Source organism: Glycine max, chromosome 11 (assembly GCF_000004515.6).
Source record: "Glycine max cultivar Williams 82 chromosome 11, Glycine_max_v4.0, whole genome shotgun sequence".
NCBI classification, from domain to species: Eukaryota; Viridiplantae; Streptophyta; class Magnoliopsida; order Fabales; family Fabaceae; genus Glycine; species Glycine max.
The window spans coordinates 15,068,774-15,090,768 of NC_038247.2; the positions used below are offsets into that span (position 1 = coordinate 15,068,774).

General features: G+C 30.0%; 2 protein-coding genes across 2 annotated transcripts; both read left to right on the forward strand.

The window, feature by feature from the left end:
• The first annotated feature begins 4,030 nt into the window (after nucleotides 1–4,030).
• Nucleotides 4,031–8,081, forward strand: LOC100816102 (glycosyl hydrolase 5 family protein). Its single transcript, XM_003539108.5, has 4 exons — nucleotides 4,031–4,606; nucleotides 5,332–5,579; nucleotides 6,088–6,608; nucleotides 7,390–8,081. The coding sequence occupies exons 1-4, from the start codon at nucleotides 4,193–4,195 to the stop codon at nucleotides 7,839–7,841; spliced, it is 1,635 nt and encodes a 544-aa protein (XP_003539156.1). The 5' UTR covers nucleotides 4,031–4,192; the 3' UTR covers nucleotides 7,842–8,081.
• Nucleotides 8,082–14,579: 6,498 nt separating this feature from the next.
• LOC100819285 (NDR1/HIN1-like protein 1) lies at nucleotides 14,580–15,581 on the forward strand. The gene has a single exon (XM_003538046.5). It carries the CDS (start codon nucleotides 14,739–14,741, stop codon nucleotides 15,381–15,383), a length of 645 nt encoding a protein of 214 aa, XP_003538094.1. The 5' UTR covers nucleotides 14,580–14,738; the 3' UTR covers nucleotides 15,384–15,581.
• The last annotated feature ends 6,414 nt before the right edge of the window (nucleotides 15,582–21,995 follow it).

Genomic DNA, 21,995 nt, shown 5'->3' on the forward strand with positions numbered 1-21,995 from the left:
GATCTCACGAAAAATTATTATCTTATTATTTTATCGAATTTTTCAATTTTTTATATTAGCTTAAGTCGAAATTGGACAAATTTATTATTTTAGAAAATTTATTAATTTATCGAGTATTAATTTAAAGAGTTTATCCTATATATTACTTTTTTTATTCGGGTGTTATGAAATATGCAGTGGATCTTAGAATCCAGGTAATGAACTCATCACGCAGAGGAGTTTGGAGAATCTAGACAGAATACTTGTTGTTTTGGAAACATTTTTTTTTAAGGGTGAGTAACTTAATATACCTTTTTTTGACATGAACTTAATATACCTGATCGTTAAGAATTAAACTTTATATTTTGTTTCGGTATTTCATAATTAAGCGCTTCTCTTTTTTTTAGAAGGTCGATTGAAAAACACGTTAAAGTTAAACTTTGGGTTTCATAACTGCTCCAATAAGTGAAAAAAGATTTTTGCTGCAAACTACAAAAACATAATCCATCAGAACCTAAATATAAGTACAAATTTAATCATCAGTCATATGGATTAAGAAATTCAATTAATAATATTTAATTTAAAAAAATATTTCTAAAATACTTTTCATTGTAGTACTTGTAAAATAGGAAATAAATGATTCACAAGAAATAAAATTTTATTAAATAAAGAATATAATAAGAATACTATAAAAATTAATTAGTATATATTTATATTTAGATTTAAAATTATTTTTTTGTTACTTATATTTAGGTCCAGAGGTAGTACACTGGTAAAATTCACCATAGCTAGCCATCTCTCCATTTCATGACTCTTGGGAGGAAAATGTTTTTTTAGAGAACCTACCAATATTATTTTACCCCTTTCACTTTTTTTTCAACACATTCAAATAAGAAAAGAAAGGCTAAATTAGTTTTTTATTCCTCTAATTTATTATTTAGATTTAATTTTATCTTTTAATTTTTTTTGGTTTAATTTGATTTTCTAATTTTTAGAATCAATTCAATTTGGTCCTTTAATTCTTTTTTTGTTCAATTTGATTCTTTAATTTTTAAAATTGATTCATTTTTTTAAAATATATATTTTGTGTTAGTTAAAAACTATTTAATGAGAGTTTTAAACCGTCATAAAGTGTATTTTTTTATAATTTAATCTAAAAGATTAAATTAAATCAATTTTAGAAATTATATGATCAGTTTAAATCTAAAAAATTAAAGGAACAAATTAAATTTAAAAAATAAATTAACGAAGTAAAAAATTATTTTTTTTAAAAAAAAACTCTTATTCCTTTTTGTCCTCTCTGATTTCTTTCTCCTATTTCTTATCACCCAAACATGACGAGCAGGCGTTGGTGCCCCCACACACTTTAGAAACAACAAAGAAGCTTAGTAATAATATAATTTACAAATAAATAATAAAAGACTATTTGTCTTTCATACTATTTACGCGGTTGTAATTCCTAAATGCAGTTGGGTCGCTATTGTTCCTTTCCTTTTCACTTTTCATCATTTGGGGTATGATCTATGGGGTTTGCCCCTCCCCCTCGGCCCTCCACAAAGTCTTTGATAACGCAAGGTACATGGGTTGAATTAGATGATGAGAAATTTATTTTTTTTAGTTAATGAATTGAACGAGTATACTGATTTTCTTTATACAGAGTTCCCTTTAAAAAAAAAACATAAAAAAATCCTAAAAATTATAGTGAATTAGTGACCAGATGAAATATAGTAAATATTGATCAAGATACTAATAATTCAATTCTCAATTGCACTACTCACGTTGGTGCCTTCTAGCTTTATTATGAAATTATCCCTTAGATGGAAACATAATAGAATCGCGTTTCCATTACATAGATGGAGGGTGGAAAAACACATAACAAGGAAAATATGATTTTATTGTATAAGTGTACAAAGAAATCGTATTTTCACTTTTGTTTGAGGTGCAAAAAAAAATAAATAACAGAAATACGATTTGATTGTTATACTCTACAACAACTTAATCATATTTTTATTTTTGTTCTTACTAAACAAAAATGTATTTCTATTGTAGACCCCTCCCCTTCAAACACAAACAGATCTTGACCACTCACAACAATACAAACACACAATAACACAAAGACTCAACAATATGAACATGAATCTCAATGGGGGCGGCGCAAATCTCAATAGGGTCAAGGTGGGTGGTGTTACATAGATCTTGATAGCGGGTGCGCATGGCTGTGTTGGAGGATGATGCTAGGGTGTGCGTGTTGGACGAAGACGATGGTGGCCCGTGATGGACACATGGTGCATTAGTTTTAGATCTAGGTTGGGGATCTCTAGATCTAGTGGGTGGGGTGTATGTGCGTAGTAATAGAGGACGACGACGTGATGGCACGGAGCACAATGATCCTGGACAGAGGTGGGGTCGACACATGACATGTTGGATGATAGTGTGGGGGTTGCAAAAGAGAGAATTTTGAGGAAAAGGGGAGGCTATTGCCACTACCAATTGAGTGGGCAAAAGAACAATCTCACATGTGTTGGTAGTGCCAATAGCAAAGTTGGTAGTGACAATAGCAATACCCATACAAGAAATGTATTATCCAAAAAAAAAATGATTGGACTCAATCTCTCTATGCTTATATAAATTGTTGTTATTTTGTTATTCTTTATTTATTCCATACCAGACTTTCACACAAGTTAGTCTATTACCAAGTGACTATGGACAAGGCTAGATTTGTATCAAACATAAGAGATGTATCATTAAAAAAAATCAAACTATTCTGTTAATTTTTTTATACTTATATACATTTTTACTTGTCTTTGTTTATGTGAAATAAGACTTTTATAATTCTCTAACATGAAGGTCATATAGCATTTCTCTAAACTATGCAGTGCCAATTAGATGTCAAATACTACATTTTTTAAATAGGTCGTGCGAACATAATATGCTCCATAATTAGTCAACTAACTTAGAGTCATTGTTGTAACATTCACCAATGGCTCTCTTTGTAAATGAAATGAACTTAAAAATATTATTCTATATATCTCATTTTAAATTGGAAAGAAAAGAGGGATCTCTGTTTAATTAGAATTAGTTGTTTTTTCTACAATGACAGCAATGGAATTTGTATCTAAGATCTCATATAAACTACTCGATCAATACTCTCCGCCACTAAGTTATCCATGATGACATTCAAGTTTATCTTGTGTTAAACGATTTAAATGCTGAAGTTTAGTGGTATTCAGATCCATTCCATCACTTTTCATCAATATACGCAGACATGACTTTTAAGGTGACCAATATTTGCAATTTATAAATTGTAACAGTATAAATCATAAATGGATTTACATCATTTAAACTTGAGTAAATCTCATGCAGAATTGTTTTAGCACAAAAGAAAGAGAGAGATCCACCGGTTAGATCACTTAATTAGAAGACTTTACGTTTACTCAATTGTACTCTTTTCGTTCTTATTGATGGCATTTAAGGTTTAATTAAGTACAAGTATTAAAAATTGTAATTAATATTTTGAATTTCTTGTATTATGTAATTTCTTAATATCTTCTATTTCTCTTATCAGTTAGATTTTTTTGTCATTTATTACACAGTAACAACCACTTCTACTAATGATATTTCTTGAAAAAATATTTAATTTTTCATTAATTTTGTAAAACGATAATTAATTTGAAGTGAAGTAATTAATATTCATTTTCCTTTTTAGCATAACTTGAAAGTTACAGCTGATCAAGGCGTCAAAAGCCACAAGATTCCATGAATATTTGTGAAATCATTGTTAATTACGTGACAATGACTTTTTGTGCATGTTTAATTCGATTACCGATAGTTATGTCAAAGTAGTTGGAAAGTAAATGAAAGTTCAACAAACCAACGATAACTAATTAAGGAGCAACTTTGAGCTGGAAATTAGTATATTCAGACAACGTATACAAAAAATAAAGGTGTAAAAATATGTTTTCGCATGCACGAGAAATAACAAGACAAATGTAAAACAGTAGTATATATATATATATATATATATATATAAACTTAGCTAACTTCAAAAAATGGATTTGCGACAACCTATAAAAGTTGAGTCACGAGACACCTTATATGCCTATATATGTCCACATTTGCACAGAGAAAAATTAAGGGTGGTTAATTTGGTGACTCGTGAGTATATGGAAAATCTTACACACTGAACATTACATGATCATATATATCAAAGAACATGATCCCTCTTATAACAGTAAGAGTAATAGTGCTCCTCTTATTAGGTGTCACACTCCAAATAACCAAGCCCGTGGTTGTGAAGGGTTTTCCACTACACACGAGTGAACGGTGGATTGTGGACGAAAGTGGGAAGAGGGTGAAGCTAGCATGTGTTAATTGGGTGTCCCATTTGGATGCTGTGGTGGCTGAGGGCTTAAGCCAACAACCTTTGGATGAGATTTCCAAGAGAATCAAAACCATGGGGTTCAACTGTGTAAGACTCACATGGCCACTTTTCTTGGTCACTAATGACTCTATTGCTTCTCTCACTCTGAGAAACTCTTTCCAAAATCTTGGCCTAATTCAATCCTTGAATGGTGTCCAAGCCATCAACCCCTCCATCATCGATCTTCCCCTCATCAAAGCTTACCAGGTATATTGATTGTTGCTAGCTAGCTAATTATTCTTTACCCAAATCATTAATTTACTTAGTCTTATTGATAGTTGCTAATATACATAAATGACTTGAAACATTAAATTATTAAATGTAGGGTAGACTAAATCTTGAAAGAACGACAAATTATTAATTTGTGTTAGTTAATTATTTTATATTTAAAATTATTTTGTGCTAGTGACTTGTATCAATATAATTTTATACTTATTAATGCATCGTTAATTGGGAAATCAATTTATATTATTAGTATATTATATAGTATTTTTTAATTAATTTGTATGATACTTTGTGCCATTAGTACATAATATATATATATATATATATATATAATATTTATACTATTAATTCAATTTTTATTAATTAAACAAAGTCTATACTAATAAAAATTAATAAACCTAATCAACTACTATTTTTTTTCTATTTAGATGTATTTTTCTTACAGTGTATATGATGTATATATTGATATTTAATCAAGCAGCTAATATCCCCTTTGTCTTAAATTCTTAATGATGATACATTAATTTCATCACCTAATTAACTGTCACCTAATTTCATCGTCACTGAGTATCAAAATGGAAACCATGTGCCCACAACAAACATATATCTAGTAAGTTTCTATATGTTAAGTGTATCTAGTAGGTTTCTATAAGTTTGAACTGTATAAGGCAATATTATTATTATTATTATTACCTGTACGTCCTCAGGCAGTGGTGAAAAGCCTTGGAGAGAACGATGTAATGGTGATTTTGGACAACCACGTGAGCCAGCCAGGGTGGTGCTGCAGTAACTTGGACGGCAATGGCTTCTTTGGGGATCAGTATTTTGATCCAGACCTCTGGATTATGGGCCTTACAAAGATGGCTACTATTTTCAAAGGTGTGACTAATGTGGTAGCCATGAGCTTGAGAAATGAACTACGAGGTCCCAGACAAAATGTCAACGTTTGGTACAGGTAAATTGGAACCCCCCCCCCCCAAAAAAAAGTGTCATTTTACAATACAACTAATAAAAAAAAGCATTAAATATTCTTTTATAATCATTTAATTAGTATTTTTTAAATATTCTTTTCTAATCATTTTACAATACTAATAAAAATCATTAAATATTATATTCTTATTACAAGTATATTTTTAATCATTTTATGGTGGAGTGTAAAATATTATATAAAAAAAAGGATAAATGAAAGTGTTTTGACTTCAAATTTACAAGTATAGTTGGATTTCCAATAATGCTAGGTATAACATTATGATTTTGTTATTTTATCAAAATTACATCTTTAATCATTTATTTGATCCATAAAAGATGTTATTTTATCTCATTTCACGGCCTCAATGGAAACATAGCCTTTATGGACATGATAAAATTATATTATTTTTTTGTCTAGTATTCTCTTCTAGAAACAATCATATTTAAATTAGATAAGATCAATAAATAGTATTACTATTATATATGAATTATAGGTACATGCCAAAAGGAGCAGAAGCAGTGCATGCAGCAAATCCAGATGTTCTTGTGATTCTATCTGGCCTAAACTTTGACACGAACCTATCATTCATAAGAAATGAGGCAGTGAAACTCAGCTTCAATGGGAAACTAGTGTTTGAGGTGCACTGGTACAGCTTCAGTGATGGTCAGGCATGGACATTAGGGAATCCAAACCAAGTGTGTGGGCAAGTCACAGAGAATGTGATGAGAAGGGCAGGGTTCTTGTTGGACCAAGGGTGGCCATTGTTTGTGAGTGAATTTGGGGTGGACTTGAGAGGCACAAGTGTGAATGACAATAGGTACCTCAACTGTTTCATGGCACTGGTGGCCCAACTTGACTTGGATTGGGCCTTGTGGACACTGGGTGGGAATTATTACATTAGACAAGGGGATGTTGGAATGGAGGAATATTTTGGTATTCTCAATTCAGATTGGATTCAGGTTAGGAACACAAGTTTCTTGCAAAGGATCTCAGCTATTCAACTTCCTTTCAAAGGTATGACAAATAATAATAATAATAATGTTTTCATATAAATAAATAAATAATTGTTAGAGAAATGTGAACAACACAATTTCTAACACATTTTTTTCAACTTACTCTTATTGAGAGAAATTCATGTGAATTCTATTAAATGTGTAGGTTTTGTTTTCAAATTAGTAGGACTCTTGTAAATTTCAATAAATTAAAAATAATATATTGATAAAAAAAATATGTTGGTAAGCAAACATTATTACATGATTCAAGATTATCATGTTTAATTCCTAACCAATTTTTTAGTGACATATAACTTAAAAAACTCGATTATATGTCACATGAAAATTGACCATGACTATAAACACAAGATGATATTGAGTGTATAAAACTTATTAATAAGAAAGTATTAAATAAAAAAAAAATTATTAGTCCATACTACTGTGATCCACATTAATTTTCATATAACACAATTGAGTGTTATTAATTTCTCTTAGTCAATTAAAAAACTAGAATATATATCATATAAATATTATAATGGGGACCATAAATAAATAATAATCTTAAATTACTCAATAATTTTTCATCTAATACTGTGTAACTCACACTCCTCATTTTCTTTACACCATACTTTACATTCTTTTTAAATAATGATTTTTCCATTCCTATATAAGCTTGATCAAATTGAAGTAATTATATTAGATAAGGATTAAAGAATATAATGTAATATTTCTATTACATATCACATATGAATATATATCACTATCATTGACAATGAGATTGTAATCCTCTTGACATATTGCAGGGCCAGGGTTATCAGAAGCTAAACCATACAAAGTAATTTTTCACCCATTGACAGGTCTTTGCATCTTAAGAAATTCACCGGTTGAGCCATTGATGAGGTTGGGACCTTGTTCTAATTCTGATGCATGGGAATACACGGACCAAAAGATACTATCAATAAAGGGTACCTATTTCTGTCTACAGGCAGAGGAAGAAGGGAAGCAAGCAAAACTTGGAAATGCATGTTCAGGTTCCAATTCAAGATGGGAAATGATCTCTGATTCAAAGATGCACCTCTCAACTCAAACCAACAATGCTTCTGGTGTGTGTCTTGATGTAGACACCAACAACATCATTGTCACCAATATTTGCCAATGCCTAAGCAAAGATAACACTTGTGACCCTGCAACCCAATGGTTCAAACTTGTTGACAGCACAAGGAAGTCTCGGCATTATCTAAGGATTCCAAGTTAAGTTTCTTGGAAAACAAAATTTCTAGAAACCATTGAGCTCAAATGCTCAACACAAAAAATTAACCTCAACATTATTAATATTATATTGTAGATTTTTCTTGGCCTACATGTACTTGTACCTTTACTTAGGCTAATTAATAGCCAAGTCATCAAAATACAATTTTAGTTATTGTGCTTTGCAGGAAGCAACTGATGTGAAAACAAAATTTGTCGAATACAAAGAGGGCATTGAACCATGAAAGAATATTATTGTTTTATTGAATCAGAATAACATAATGAAATGTACAAAGAAAACTGATACATCTATTTACATGTATTCAAGGGGGTACAACCATCACAAGAATGGAGTATATTATATACTAATTTGTTCATGTTCAAGATAAAAGTGTGACATCACATGGAATTGAAATCCATGACAAAAATACAAAAACCAAATACAAGAAAAGTGGCAAAAGCAGAATCAAGATTTAAAGCAAAAGAATTGTTGATCAAAAAGCAAATAGAAGAAAAGTAGAAAAAGCAGAATCAAGAATCAAAGCAAGAGAATTGCTCAACGAGGAGTGGAACCGGTGCAGCACTCACAAGAAGAAGGATCATCAAAAGCAGTAACACGCCGAGCCTAACCTTGTGCACCAAGGCACTGTAAACATCACATGAAGCAAGAAACGACGGTACTGCAACAATGTTTGTTGCTTCAGAGGAAGTGCAGAGTTCGAACTTCACCTCACCACAATGGCCTTGAAGCTTGTCCCTCTTAGCATCAACGCTGAACCACAAGTCCATGAATGCAAAACCACACGACGATGATGCTCCATCACGATGATGATGATGACCCCATTCATCAATTGTCAAAGACACATTGTGAAACATGGCTAGTAGGGTTGTTGTTTCTTGTTGAAGAGAGACCAAAGTTGAGAGCTTTTGATTGTTGTGGAAGAGTGAGGCGTTGAAGGAAGCGTAGTTGATGCTCCCTTCAAAAGGGTTTGTGGTTTCCACGAAGAAACTCACACCCAAGTTGGCTGTGAAGTTGTTTTGTGTGATGTTGAGAACTGAAGCGGTGGTTGAGTGCAGAGTGAAGGCAGGGGTGAGGGGAATGAAGAACAAGGCAATTGAAAACGTGATGAACAAGATCATCCATTCGCCGACAAATGCAAACAAAGTGGTGGTGGTGGTGGTGGTGGTGGCAGCAGTTGTGGCGAGGTTCGACGTGGTGGAATCGTCGAGAGGGTGGTGTAGAGGTGGTGATGATGATGACTCGTTTTTGTGATCATCCATGGCAGAAAGATTTGGTGCAAGTGCAAGAATGAGAAAAAGGACGCAATTGAAGTTCTCAAAATGTGTTTATCAAGATGAAGATAAATGCCTTTATTTGTGCTAATGATTTTACATGCATGCAATTAAGAAGTGGAGAGCCAAAAGTCTAAAGGCCCGTGGGGCTTTAACCAATTTTTTTTTTGTTGTTGTTTATTTAAATGGGCTAGTTTTTGTTAACTCATGCTAGCATCCACGAGATTTGGCTAGTAAGTAATTTAGTTGTTGACGAAAAAATGAGCTAGCTAATCTCTTAATACATTCATAACTTGTTATTATTAATGTAAAATTAAGTATCATTTGTAGCCAATAAGCGCGGCAACAAAAAGTTAATCTCCTCCAGGCAACCCATTTGCAACCCATCATCCATAGTTATTTCAAAATCAATCTTAGAACCTATTTCAACATGTGAATTAATTTTTTCCCTTACTAATATTTACTGTCATGTGTTATGGTGTTATGGACTGAACATGGGCCCAATCTGTATTAGGACTATTTCAAAGCCCAAAGACACTAACTCCATAAAAACATAAATTTAAATATGTTTTTAATTCATGAAAATTAGTGTTTTTTTATTTTTTATCTCTATAAGATATTTTGTTCATTTTTAGTCTATATAAATTTACATTTTGTCAATTTTGGTCCATGTAAGATTCTAATTTTTTTATTTATAATTTTCATAAATTTGCACTTACAGGGATCAAAATTAAAAAAAATACAAACTTATATAGATTAAAAATGAGCAAAATATCTTCCAGTAATCAAAACTAAAAAAACACAAACTTGTCAGGATTAAAATTAAAAAAAAAATGAAATTACAACGAAAAAAACACACTAACTTATAAGAATCAAAAACATATTTTAAAATTCGTAAAAATTAACAAATTTATCATATATTATTATTCCTAATTGACAATTTAAAGACTTTTTATACTCTTTTAAGTGCATAGACTCTTTACTCATATTTAATTGATAGTTGTTAGAATATTTCTAAATAAGCTACTTCAAATGAGGTGGAGTGTAATATGGGAGGAAGTTTCGAGTTTTACCCATATGTTTTGATTGGCATTGCTCTACAATTGACATTGAAGTTGCTCTCTCTTGCTTTTGCATCTTATTACTCACTTGGACGTGACTTTATCATTTTAATTAGTACATTTTGGAAGCCAAATTAAACAGGCACTATATCATACAGACAAAGCTCAAGGTGGAGGAGTGTAAATTTCTATAAAAACTACTATGTAACTAAGTTGATACAAATGGGATGGAGTGTATATTTAAATAAGTTTGGAGCTTAGTATATATAATTTAAATAAATCTCAAGAAATCATAATAACTTTGGTTCCTTCACGGTGGTTCACTCACCCAAAGTTACAATGATCAAGTTTTTGGATTGAAAATGATTCCTTACCTTTGCCATCTTATCATATGCTTTTCCTTCCCTTTAATTAATTTACGATTTTATCATATTGCTTTATTCCTATATCGCTTTTGTATTTTGTCCTTCCCTTTAATTTTGAATCATTTTCTGATCAGGAGAAAAAAGATTTTGTATTCTTGTAATTGTTTATAGGATATTCAAAGTGTAGGTTCGAAGAAAATTCTGCTGCCCCTTTTCTTCATTTGAAAGATTCAATGTCACTGAAGAAGAACTGAAAGCAGGCACAGGAAGATAAATAAGAAGCAAATATCTAAAGGCATATCCTTAGCTTGTGTGGGCCAAAAAGGCCTCATCTTTTATTATTCAAGATACTGCTTTCAAATGATGACTTGAAACTCGGGCACTCAAAATTCCTATCTCAGTGCTTAAATAATTGAGTTAAGTTAAGGGGATAATGAATGAACTGCAGAAGAAATAACTGTTGGCTTATAAGTTATTTTGATTAGTTTATATATTACTTTGACTAAAGTCTAAAATGAGTGTCTTACTTCTGTCGTGGCAATAGTAATCTGGAATTCTGAGTTGATTATTTGTTCCTTGAAGATTATATATATATATATATATATATATATATATATATATATATATATATCAAGAGGAGGAATCAAGTTACATAAAAAATAACTCTAATAAATTTATTTTTCATTTTTATTATTTATTTTCTTAAAATTTAATAGTTAAAATTAATTACTCATTATAATCATTAGATTTTAAGAAAATGAACAGTGAAGATGAAAAATATTTTTTTTTAGAGTTACTCTTAATTTAACTTGAGAATAATTCATAACAACCATCTAATCAAAATTAAAAATAATATATAATTGAGATCAAGGATAATTAAAATATTTGTTAATTTGTTTAGTGAATCTTTTAAAGATTTGATTGTTATATAATATTTTAATTTTAATCATTTATTATTTATAATCATGATGTACTAATTGTTATCAATCAAGTGACTTATGTAACACTAGCTAGCTAATAATATATGTGATGATCATACCGAGTTTATGCTGTAAAATTAGAATTAATACATGCATTAGGCTAAGCTAATTAGCTTGAGGCCTCTGATAATATTTTCTTTAACTAATTATTTATTTATCTTTTAATAATGCAAAAATTTCTTAGGCTTAATGTGTTCTTCTATAATGAAACTAGATGATATAAAGTATGTTAACTCAGAAAAAGTAGGAGCAATGATACATTATCATTTACCTTAAACACGTATTCCAATAACATTTTTCAATTCTTTTTATTTTTAATCATTTATATGAATTTTATCATATTTATATTTTTTTGTAAATATTAAATAGGATATTAGGTGTTGATCAAATATTTTCTAAAAGTAGGGGAGACCAGCTGGCAGAATAACTCAGTCTCCTATGAACATATGCCATATATTCAGCACTAGGTCCATTTTCAAAACCACAATAAATCAAGTTTTAATTTGAAGGAGGTGACTAGAGAAGAAACACCCAAACTGAGTAACTAAACAAAAATAATATCCTGCATGCAGTCATGGAAAATTCGGCCATTTTCTGAAATGTTTAAATTTCGGTTTCCAATATGAACGAATGATGATATAGTCCGCATTTAATTTGTATAATTGCAGTCTAGTCGAATATAAAGTAAAGATTAAATAATATCATGAAGATAAAAAAAAAACTGTTGAAAAAAATATATGAAAGTAGTACTAAATGAAGCATGAACACCCCAATTTGTTGTGGTTTCTCGTATCTGACATGACATCAACACGATATTGACATTCGTATTTAGGTTGAATTTAATGTATTTGACAAGTGTCTATACGTCTTTGTCTATATCGTGTCAAGTATCGTGTCAGTTGCTTTATAACTACTAACTATTGTCAAAGCAAGCCTGAATTTCCTTATATTACATTGCAATTAGTTTAGAACAAAAAAATTGGCTTCTTACAAATTACAATTGCAAATTAGATCCACCGACTGAATAGTTGGTATCAAGCCAGCAAGACCCGTCTTTTCCAAAGTATAGCTAGGCCACTTCACTGTTCTCGAAATTTCTAACTATAGTACTTGTAGTATTAATGAAGATCAACATATGGTATAATAATTAATGAAGCCATCTAACTGGCTTAAATCATATGCCACAGACATGGTCGATCCACTGACAACTATTTACTCATAAATGTTCCAACAGCAAATGACTATGCAACTCTTTAGTTATATCAACTTCGATCATAACAATTGAATCACAGTTTTTGCGAATCTTGAGGCTTCTAGCATAGGCAATACCTACATTAATAATTGTCGTAGCGATTAGTTTATGTCTTAGAAAGCATGATGTAAAATAGTAACAAAATTATCAAATATTATTAAAACAAAATGATTCATTTAACAGCATTCAATGTTTAATCTGAAGCATTATAATATTTTTTATTTATAAAAATATAAAAAATTTATAATAACTCATGTATTTTTTTAATTATTTAAATTAGATTTCCTTAATAGTGTATTATAACTTTAAAAAGGCAAGAGACATTATGATGTCAGTTGTTTATTTTATTTTTTTATAGAAAAAAACAACTTTAAAAATTACGCATCCGTTGATTAATAGAAGTTTTTTTTCTTAAAATCCTTTTTTTTTCTTCTTCTTTCTTCACCTATATTGCTGGAATATAATGCAAACTTTCTACTGAAAACTACAAACTATCTTCAAAGAGTTATACAAGTAATATTTTTTATAACACCTTTTCATTATTTTTCTTTTTATCTCTATCAAATCAATAATCACCTAATTTAATTATTTCATATTTATGTTTTTTATTCTTATTTTTACAATAGAATGATAAAGGATACAAAATTTACCTTCACCTATGCACAATCACACGTGTTACAGTTTTATTTGATAAATTTCTTCATACTTTTTGCACGACATATAACATAACTCTCTTTAAAATGACCATAAAAGAAAGAATAGTTATACTCTCACATCTACTTTTCATTCTTTTTATTTTCATCTTATGTTTCTTATCATCTTTCTTGATTTTCATTTTAACATTGCATCAGTTAATTATGTGATAGACTTTACCATTTAAGACGTGCATGGATATACAAGTTCTACTTACTCAGAAGTAGTAAGAAATTATTGTATAAAAATGTAATTATTAGATAATACTTATCCACTCTATATATTTTATTAATATTTATCATTTTTTAACACATTCTATGGCCTATTATACGTACAATTATCTGAAATTCGATTCCAAATTCATATATTGAAAAAAATATCTACTAAAAAATATCAATCAGAAAATTTGAAATGACTGAAATTTAAATTTTTATTATTTTTAAATAATTTTTTGATAAATTAATTTAAATTTCTTAAATTTTAAATTTTTTTTTGGATAGGATAATTTAATTTTCTTTATATGCAAAATTTCATTTTTTATATTTTAAATAGATGAAATTTTAATATTAAATTTTATAGAAAATAAACTCTATCTAATTTTGAAAATAAAAAAATTCCCTTGCTAGCTAACATAGGCAAAAAAAACAAATCAATATGGACTAAAAATACGTCCGGTTGATGTCAACATAAAAATGTAACCAAACCAATGTCAGTCAAAAACTCTAGTCAATATTAACTAAAAAATTCTAATTATGTTGACCAAAAAATCATATCAAACATCGGTAAAAAATAACATTATTCGATATGGACCGAAAAAACCCTATTTAGTGTTATCCTAAAAACCCTAATGATAAAGAATAACTCCGACATACGTCATAAAAAAATTTCTTATCAAAATGACCTTGTTTAAATATATATGTGCGTTAAATTTTTTTAAAAAAGAATTGCCATTCATAATCTTATTCTGTGTGTATGTTTAATTTACAGTTAAAATTATTATAATGTGCATAGAATAAAAATAACAAGAAGAAATTTGATATTTGACGGAATGACTTTTGTCTTTTAAAAGTAATCTTGCGCCGAATTTTCAAAGATGCATTATGGCTAATCAACTCCACCAGGATTGCATGTGGTGCTCTGTTGTACATTGTACAACATAAGTAGCGCGTACATTTCCATTATTATTCGCCATTTCGCCCTTAAGCATTAATATATACACACCCAACCCCCATTCTCTCAGCTATTCCTCCAACCACCACCATGTCCGTCAAAGAGTGCGGCCACCACTCCTCCCAACGCCGCAACCTCCTCCGCCTCATCCTCGGCGCCACCGCCGCCTTCGTCCTCCTCATCCTCCTCACCATCTTCCTCATCTGGGTCATCCTCCGCCCCACAAAGCCCCGCTTCACTCTCCAAGATGCCACCCTCTACGCCTTCAACCTCTCCACTCCCACACCCAACACCCTCACCCTCACCATGCAGGTCACCCTCTCCTCCCACAACCCCAACGCGCGCGTCGGCGTCTACTACCACGCGCTCCACGTCTACGCCTCCTACCGGAGCCAGCAGATCTCCCTCGCCACCGCGCTCCCCGACACCTACCAGGGCCACCGCGACTTCGCCGTCTGGTCGCCGTTTCTATTCGGTAACGTCGTCCCCGTCTCGCCGTTTGTGCTCAGCTCACTGCAGCAGGACCAGAGCGCTGCCGGCGCCGTTTTGGTCAACGTTAAGGTCAACGGGAGGGTCAAGTGGAAGGTCGGGTCTTGGGTCTCTGGGAGGTACCATATCTATGTGAACTGTCCCGCGTATATTAGCTTCGCCGGAGATCGGAGCATTGCCGCCGGAGGACTCGTGGCTTCGCCGGTGAAGTTTCGCCTCTTGCAGAGTTGCAGTGTTGATGTGTAGAAGAAGAAAGTGATCAGGTTTTTGCTCTGCTAGCTGCATCAAGCACCTTGTTCGCAACTGCATTGTCTTTGTCCTTTTTTTTTTTCTCTCTTTTGCTCTGTATTTAATTTTTTTTTAGGAGTGATTATGATATGATTACTTGGATAAAGTCAACTTTAGTTTTATATTATGAAATAATGTCACCATTTTTGTTTTTCATTTCAGTGTCACGAGCTCATAAAATGAATTATATTTTTAGCTTTTATATTTTCCATCAAACTTAGACAAATTTGGTCATTAAATTTAGAGTAAGGACCAAATTTCATGTTTTTTAAAGTTTGAATACTGAATTCATCAATAGAAAAATGCAGAGAGCTCAATGCATTTGATCAAAAGTAAAAACTAATTAAAAATATATTTTTCCAAAAAGAATATTATATAGTTTTAAACCACAACAATTAAATAATTTGGACTGTATTAATGTGCTGAAGTTAATTTTTACTCAAATTTTACTTACAGAATTATAGATTAATCAAAATCTTTTTCCACTAATAAATCAGAAGATTAAAATAAAATAAAAAATGACAATCTTCAAATTTCAGTCAATTTTCACATTACACATGTTGGAGTTTTTCTATTTACAAGTTACAACAGTTAATAAAAAAACAGTTATGCATATAACGTGGAGATTCACCAACATCTTCGACGTGTAGTCGCCTTGCACCATAAACTTGGTTATATATATATGTAATATATGGTTTCTCTTGGGGGTGAGCCTTTCATGGAAGAAGGGGTAATAACCTATCGTTTTGTGTTTGTCACGAGATTTAATCAATTAATATGGATATTTTTCGATTTAAAATAAAATAGTTATGTATATAATTAGATGAAAAATAAGTTCGATTGACTTGAATCCATGGAAGTTTGCTTGACCATGGTTCTCTTGGTCTTGGAGATCGCATCTTGATCCTTTACTATTAAGTCTTTGTTTATTTGTTTTTTTTTTTTTTTGTCTGACCCAAGTTTTCTATTAACAAGAGAAAACCTTTTTTTCTTAATTGGTCAAGAACTAGCGAAACCTTGAGACTAATCATGTTGTGCGTAAGTGTCACGATTAGAATTTTATTGAAAATAAAAACAAACAAGAGAGTATAGGAGTACCCATTTTTCTGACATATTTAATTATAGTTTGATTTTGTTTCATCAATGCTTCCATAGCTTTAGGATCATGTCCTCTGTTTACGCAACACATAAAAAAATGATCACATTTCATAATCTCGTATTTAATTTTAGAGCGACAACACATGCCTTACGGGTTAGTTTCTAATTTTTTTATGAGCTTGCTATTGTTATCGTTTCCATCCTTCTATCCATTGTAAAGACATTATATTTAAGCAAGTGATTATAAATAAGTAATTAATATGATAAAGTTAAAGTTGAATTATTAAGATTGAATTATTCATATATTATTTTAGTTAAAATTTTAATAAAAATAATTCTGTGTTAGACTTTATTTATATAAGTTAAATTTTAAATTAATCATGATTTCTTTTGTCTTGATCAACCGAAGGGTTAAGATAAAAAAAAAAAAAGATAATTGAGGATTTCTTTTTTTAATAAGTCGTAAAAGCAAATATATTGAACCAAATTAAATCAAGTAGTATATAAACATTTGTAATATATAACCACGTATTAATTTTTTTTTTGGGCCAAACACGTATTAATTGTTGTTTTAGACGCGAGATGAAAAATCATAAGCTTTTTTGACAACATGAAAAATCATAAGCTGTGATTAGGGAATCTTTACATATGTACTATATGGGTTCAAATTTTATTAGAAATACCTTAAGATCAAGGTTAAGCCAACATTAAAATATAATCCGCATCTAAGAATACATTTCATGATCTTAATTTTTGGGAAAACAAAATTGCACATGAAACTTCTCTCTCTCTCTTTTTTCTTTTTTCCTTTGGCGGGACCACATTGCACGTGGAAAAATAGTGGCAGGGGTAACTGTTGAAAAACATAGGTGTAATTCGTTAAAATAGACATTGATTAAATGCATATGAGATGGAGTAAGGGAAAAATATTCATGGTGGTTCCTTTTATATACCTGCAACTTTATGAAAAGTAACTTGAGAAGATTCTAAAAGGAAAGATGAATTAACTCGTTCCACCAACCTCAAGGTGTTGTGGGTCTTTGGTGCCAAGGTGGAGGTTGGAACATTGAAGTATTCTTCATTCCCTTTAAATACATCACCTGCCATGCCTCGTTTCATATATACTTGTTTCCATGTTTCATCAAACAATCTATCCAAACCAGGTCTCGTCACCAGTGAACATTCATAGTATGAATAATATGCATACGTACTTAGAATCGTGACAGTTAGGAGTTACTATTACTTGATAAGCCTAATTATTGGATATAATCATATAAGACATTAATTTGTTCTCATAGTAATGTTGTATATTGTATCTTCTTGTTTTATATATCTTTTTTAATTTTAGCATTATATAAAGTGAATATTATCAGGCCAGCTTAAGGCCTAGGCAGTGCAAGTAAGGGATTTAGGCTTCCAAAAAAAAAGACTCCAAATTTTTTTTTTAGTATTAATATACCTCAAAACAAATTTATTGTAAAATTATATTTAAAAATAAATTTTAATTAAAATATTATAAGTAACTGTTAATCTTTTTATTAGTACCGTAAATAACAATTAATGAGTAACAACTATTCACCAATATCATAGTTTTGTTTAGAAAAAGAGATTTAATAGTTAATAGCTAAAGAAATCCAAAAAAAATTCTTTTATTTCTATTCTTTTTATTATCTTCCTATTCAATTCTAATTTTGTCTTCTTTTCTCACTGTCTCTCATACTTTTCTGTCTTCTCACCTGCTTCTTTAGTTTACTTGATCATTGTTTCACTTTGACACATTAGTCAATAGCTCTCTAATTTTATTCTCATCTCTTATGTGCATGTGTCTCTATTTGGAGGGTAGAGGAAACAATTGACTTTTCTTCCTTTTGAGTGTGTCAATATCAGGTAAAAGTAAAAAAATAGAACTTATTGTACTCTTATTTACTCAAATTTTCTTTTGTTGATAATTGTTACATACTTACATGTTCCTTTATCAAATTATAATTGTTTTTTCTATTGAAAAGTGTTAATTTAATAATCTAAAATCTTATACATACAGTAATAGTCGCATTCATTATTGTATTGACAAATGACAAGTTTTATATATATTATTAAGCCTCTATCCCAAATCCTGATGAATTGCGAGATTGATCTCAAAATAAGTTTATTTTTTATTGTTTTATTAATGAATAATGATTAATCTCAAAATAATTTATGCAGGTTTAACAAAAAGGTTGAAATTTGGAAATTAAGTTTAAGCATTTACCAAAGAAGAGAAAGAGACTTGAGACTTCAAGATACTACGATCAAGTTCATTTTCTTGACAACCAGAATCAGGTTTTATTGTTTTAGCTCATTCTTATTTTATATACTCATTTGTGTAGTGTTTTATATATTATAATTTTTAATTTCATACAAAAATATATATAATAAGTATGTCAACTAGAAAATATGAATCAGGCTATTCAAAACTTCAGAAAAAGAGAAGAGTCAAGGCTTTAATTGCATCGCAAAAAGGAGCTATGGATAAATTTATAAAAATAGATGAGAAACATGAATTAGAAAATATAGGTGGGTGCTCTTTGAATGAACAAGATAACAATTTAGATATAGGTTAAAGCAACAATAGAGAAGTAGTTAGTGATGAGGATAATTATAATTGTGATTCTCAAACTCATGATAATGAGGAGAAGATTGGGAGACTAGATGATTCTACTTTTGAAAATATATATGATCCAAGCCAATGGAAGAATATTGATACAACTTTGAAAGATTTATTAGTAGAAAAAGATCTTATTAAAGTTACTGATATGGATTTCCCAAAGGATAAATATTCTAGGCACTTTTCTTCATCGAATTACATTCAAAAATTGCCTAATGGAGAGAAACATAAAAGAAAATGGCTAATTTATTCTAGAGATTTGGATAGAGTCTTTTGTTTTTGTTGCAAATTGTTTAATGTTGTTTCTTGTACAAGTAAACTAGCTAACGAAGGTAGTAAAGATTGGAGAAATCTTAGAGCTAAGTTGAAGAGTCCTGAAATAACGAATGAGATTACTAACATGAATGCATGGATTGATTTGGAAATGAGATTGGAAAAAAATAAAACAATAGACAAAGATGTTCAAGAACAAATAAATAGAGATAGAAAACATGGGAGAAATGTGTTGTTAACAATTGTTGCAGCTGTTAAAACCCTTGGTAAAAATAACTTAGCCTTCCGTGAAAAAAATGAAAAAATCTACCAAAAAGCTAATGGAAATTTTTTAGTCTAATTGAAATGATTGTAGAATTTGATCCAATCATGCAAGAACGTATTCGTCGAATTAAAGACGATAAAATTCACAACCATTACCTTGGGCATAATATACAAAATGAGTTGATAAATCTGTTAGCAGGCGAAATAAAAAAAAAATTAAGGATGCGAAATATTATGCAATCATACTTGAGTGTACTCCAAATATAAGTTATCAAGAGCAAATGCCTTTTGTATTAAGGTGTGTGGATATTTCATCAACTCCAATCCAAGTTAATGAGTATTTTTTAGAATTTTTAAAAGTAGATGATACAAGTGGAAAAGGTCTTTTTGATGCTATTATAGATGAATTAAAAATTGTTGGACTTGATATTAATGATCTTAGGGGACAAGGATATGATAATGGATCTAATATGAAAAGAAAACTTCAGGGTGTGCAGCAAAGATTCCTTGATATTAATCCTAGATCATTTTATACTCCTTGTGGTTGTCATAGTTTAAACTTAGTACTTTGTGATATGGCTAACTTTTTTCCTAAAGTTACACCTTTCTTTGGTGTGTTACAACGTGTGAACACTTTATTTTCTTCTTCTACAAAAAGGTGGAAAATTTTACAAAACCATATACATAGCTTAACTTTTAAATCATTGTCACAAACACGTTGAGAAAGCCGTATTAAAAGTGTGAAAGCTGTAAGATTTCAAATTTTACAAATAAGAGATGCTTTATTTGAATTATCTAAAGCTAGTGATGATCCTAAAATAAAAAGTGAAGCTAATTGTTTAGAAAATTATGAACTTGAAAATTTTGAATTTTTGTTAGGCATGACTATTTGGTATGACATTTTATTTGCAGTTAACTTAGTTCGTAAGAATTTACAATCAAAAGATATGTGCATTGATGAAGCTATTGAACAATTAAAAGGTCTTCTTTCATTTTTTGAAAAGTATAGGGAAAATGGATTTGAAAATGCATTGATTTCTACCAAGGAAATTGCTTTTGAAATGGATATAGAGCCTAAGGTTTGTGAAAAACGTATTAGTCGTAGAAAGAAACAATTTGATGAAAATGTTGAGGATGAAATTGTAAAATCTCTTCAATAATCATTTAGAATTGATTACTTTTTGTACACCGTAGATAAAGCAATTACCACACTTCAATGTAGATTTGAAAATTTTAAAATATATGAAGATATTTTTGGTTTTTTATTTAGTGTTAAAAAAATTAAAGTTACTACATTGTGTACTTTAGAAATGTCTAAATCTTGAAAAATCTTTGAAACATGATAATTTGTTTGATGTTGATGGATTAGATTTATTTTCAAAAATAAATATCTTAAAGGAAATTATAGGATTGAAAAATAATAAACCAATTGACATTTTTAATTATATAAAAAAGAATAAATTCTTTTCCAAATGCGTATATAGCTTAAAGAATAATGTTAACAATACTAGTATCAATTGATTCATCTTAAAGGAGTTTTTCAAAGCTAAAATAATAAAAACTTACTTACGATCAACAATGTCTCAACAAAAATTGAACGGATTGACGTTATTGTCTATTAAAAAAAGAAATGTTAAATAAAATTAATTATGACAATTTAATCGATAATTTCGCATCACAAAAAGCCCAAAAAATTAATTTTAAATAAAACAATGATAATTTTAATAAATTATTTTATGAGTAAATAAAAGACCTCATTCTTAAATTTACTTTAAGTCTCTCAAATCCTTGAGTCGCCCCTGAATATTACATGGGAAGTAAATATATTCAATGTCTTGAAAATATAAAATGTATATAATTTTTTCTTTATTTAATGATAAGTAGCTAGGAAGATTTTTAAAAAATATTTTATAAAAGGATTTTAAAAATATTCTATTTGATAGAGTTCAACTTCAACAAGTCGGAGTTGGTCCCTCCCTTATATATACAGAAAGGTGGGTTCTTTCAGAAATTCACCCCAAGGTGAAAATGCATACAGAAACTCATTATATGCAAAAGTAAATAACAAAAGAAAATAACACATTAGTTATAAAAAAAAATACACAAAAGCGTGATAAAAAAAATACAGAAAGCCCAATTGATTTGGATAGGAAAAATGATTGTGATTATTATACAATATGTTCATAGTACAACATCTAATTCATACATGAAGTCGGCAACTATGAGTTGGAAGGTCAATATGCATGCAACACGTGCAAATAGAAAATTATTTCATTAAAAATGGTATGTGT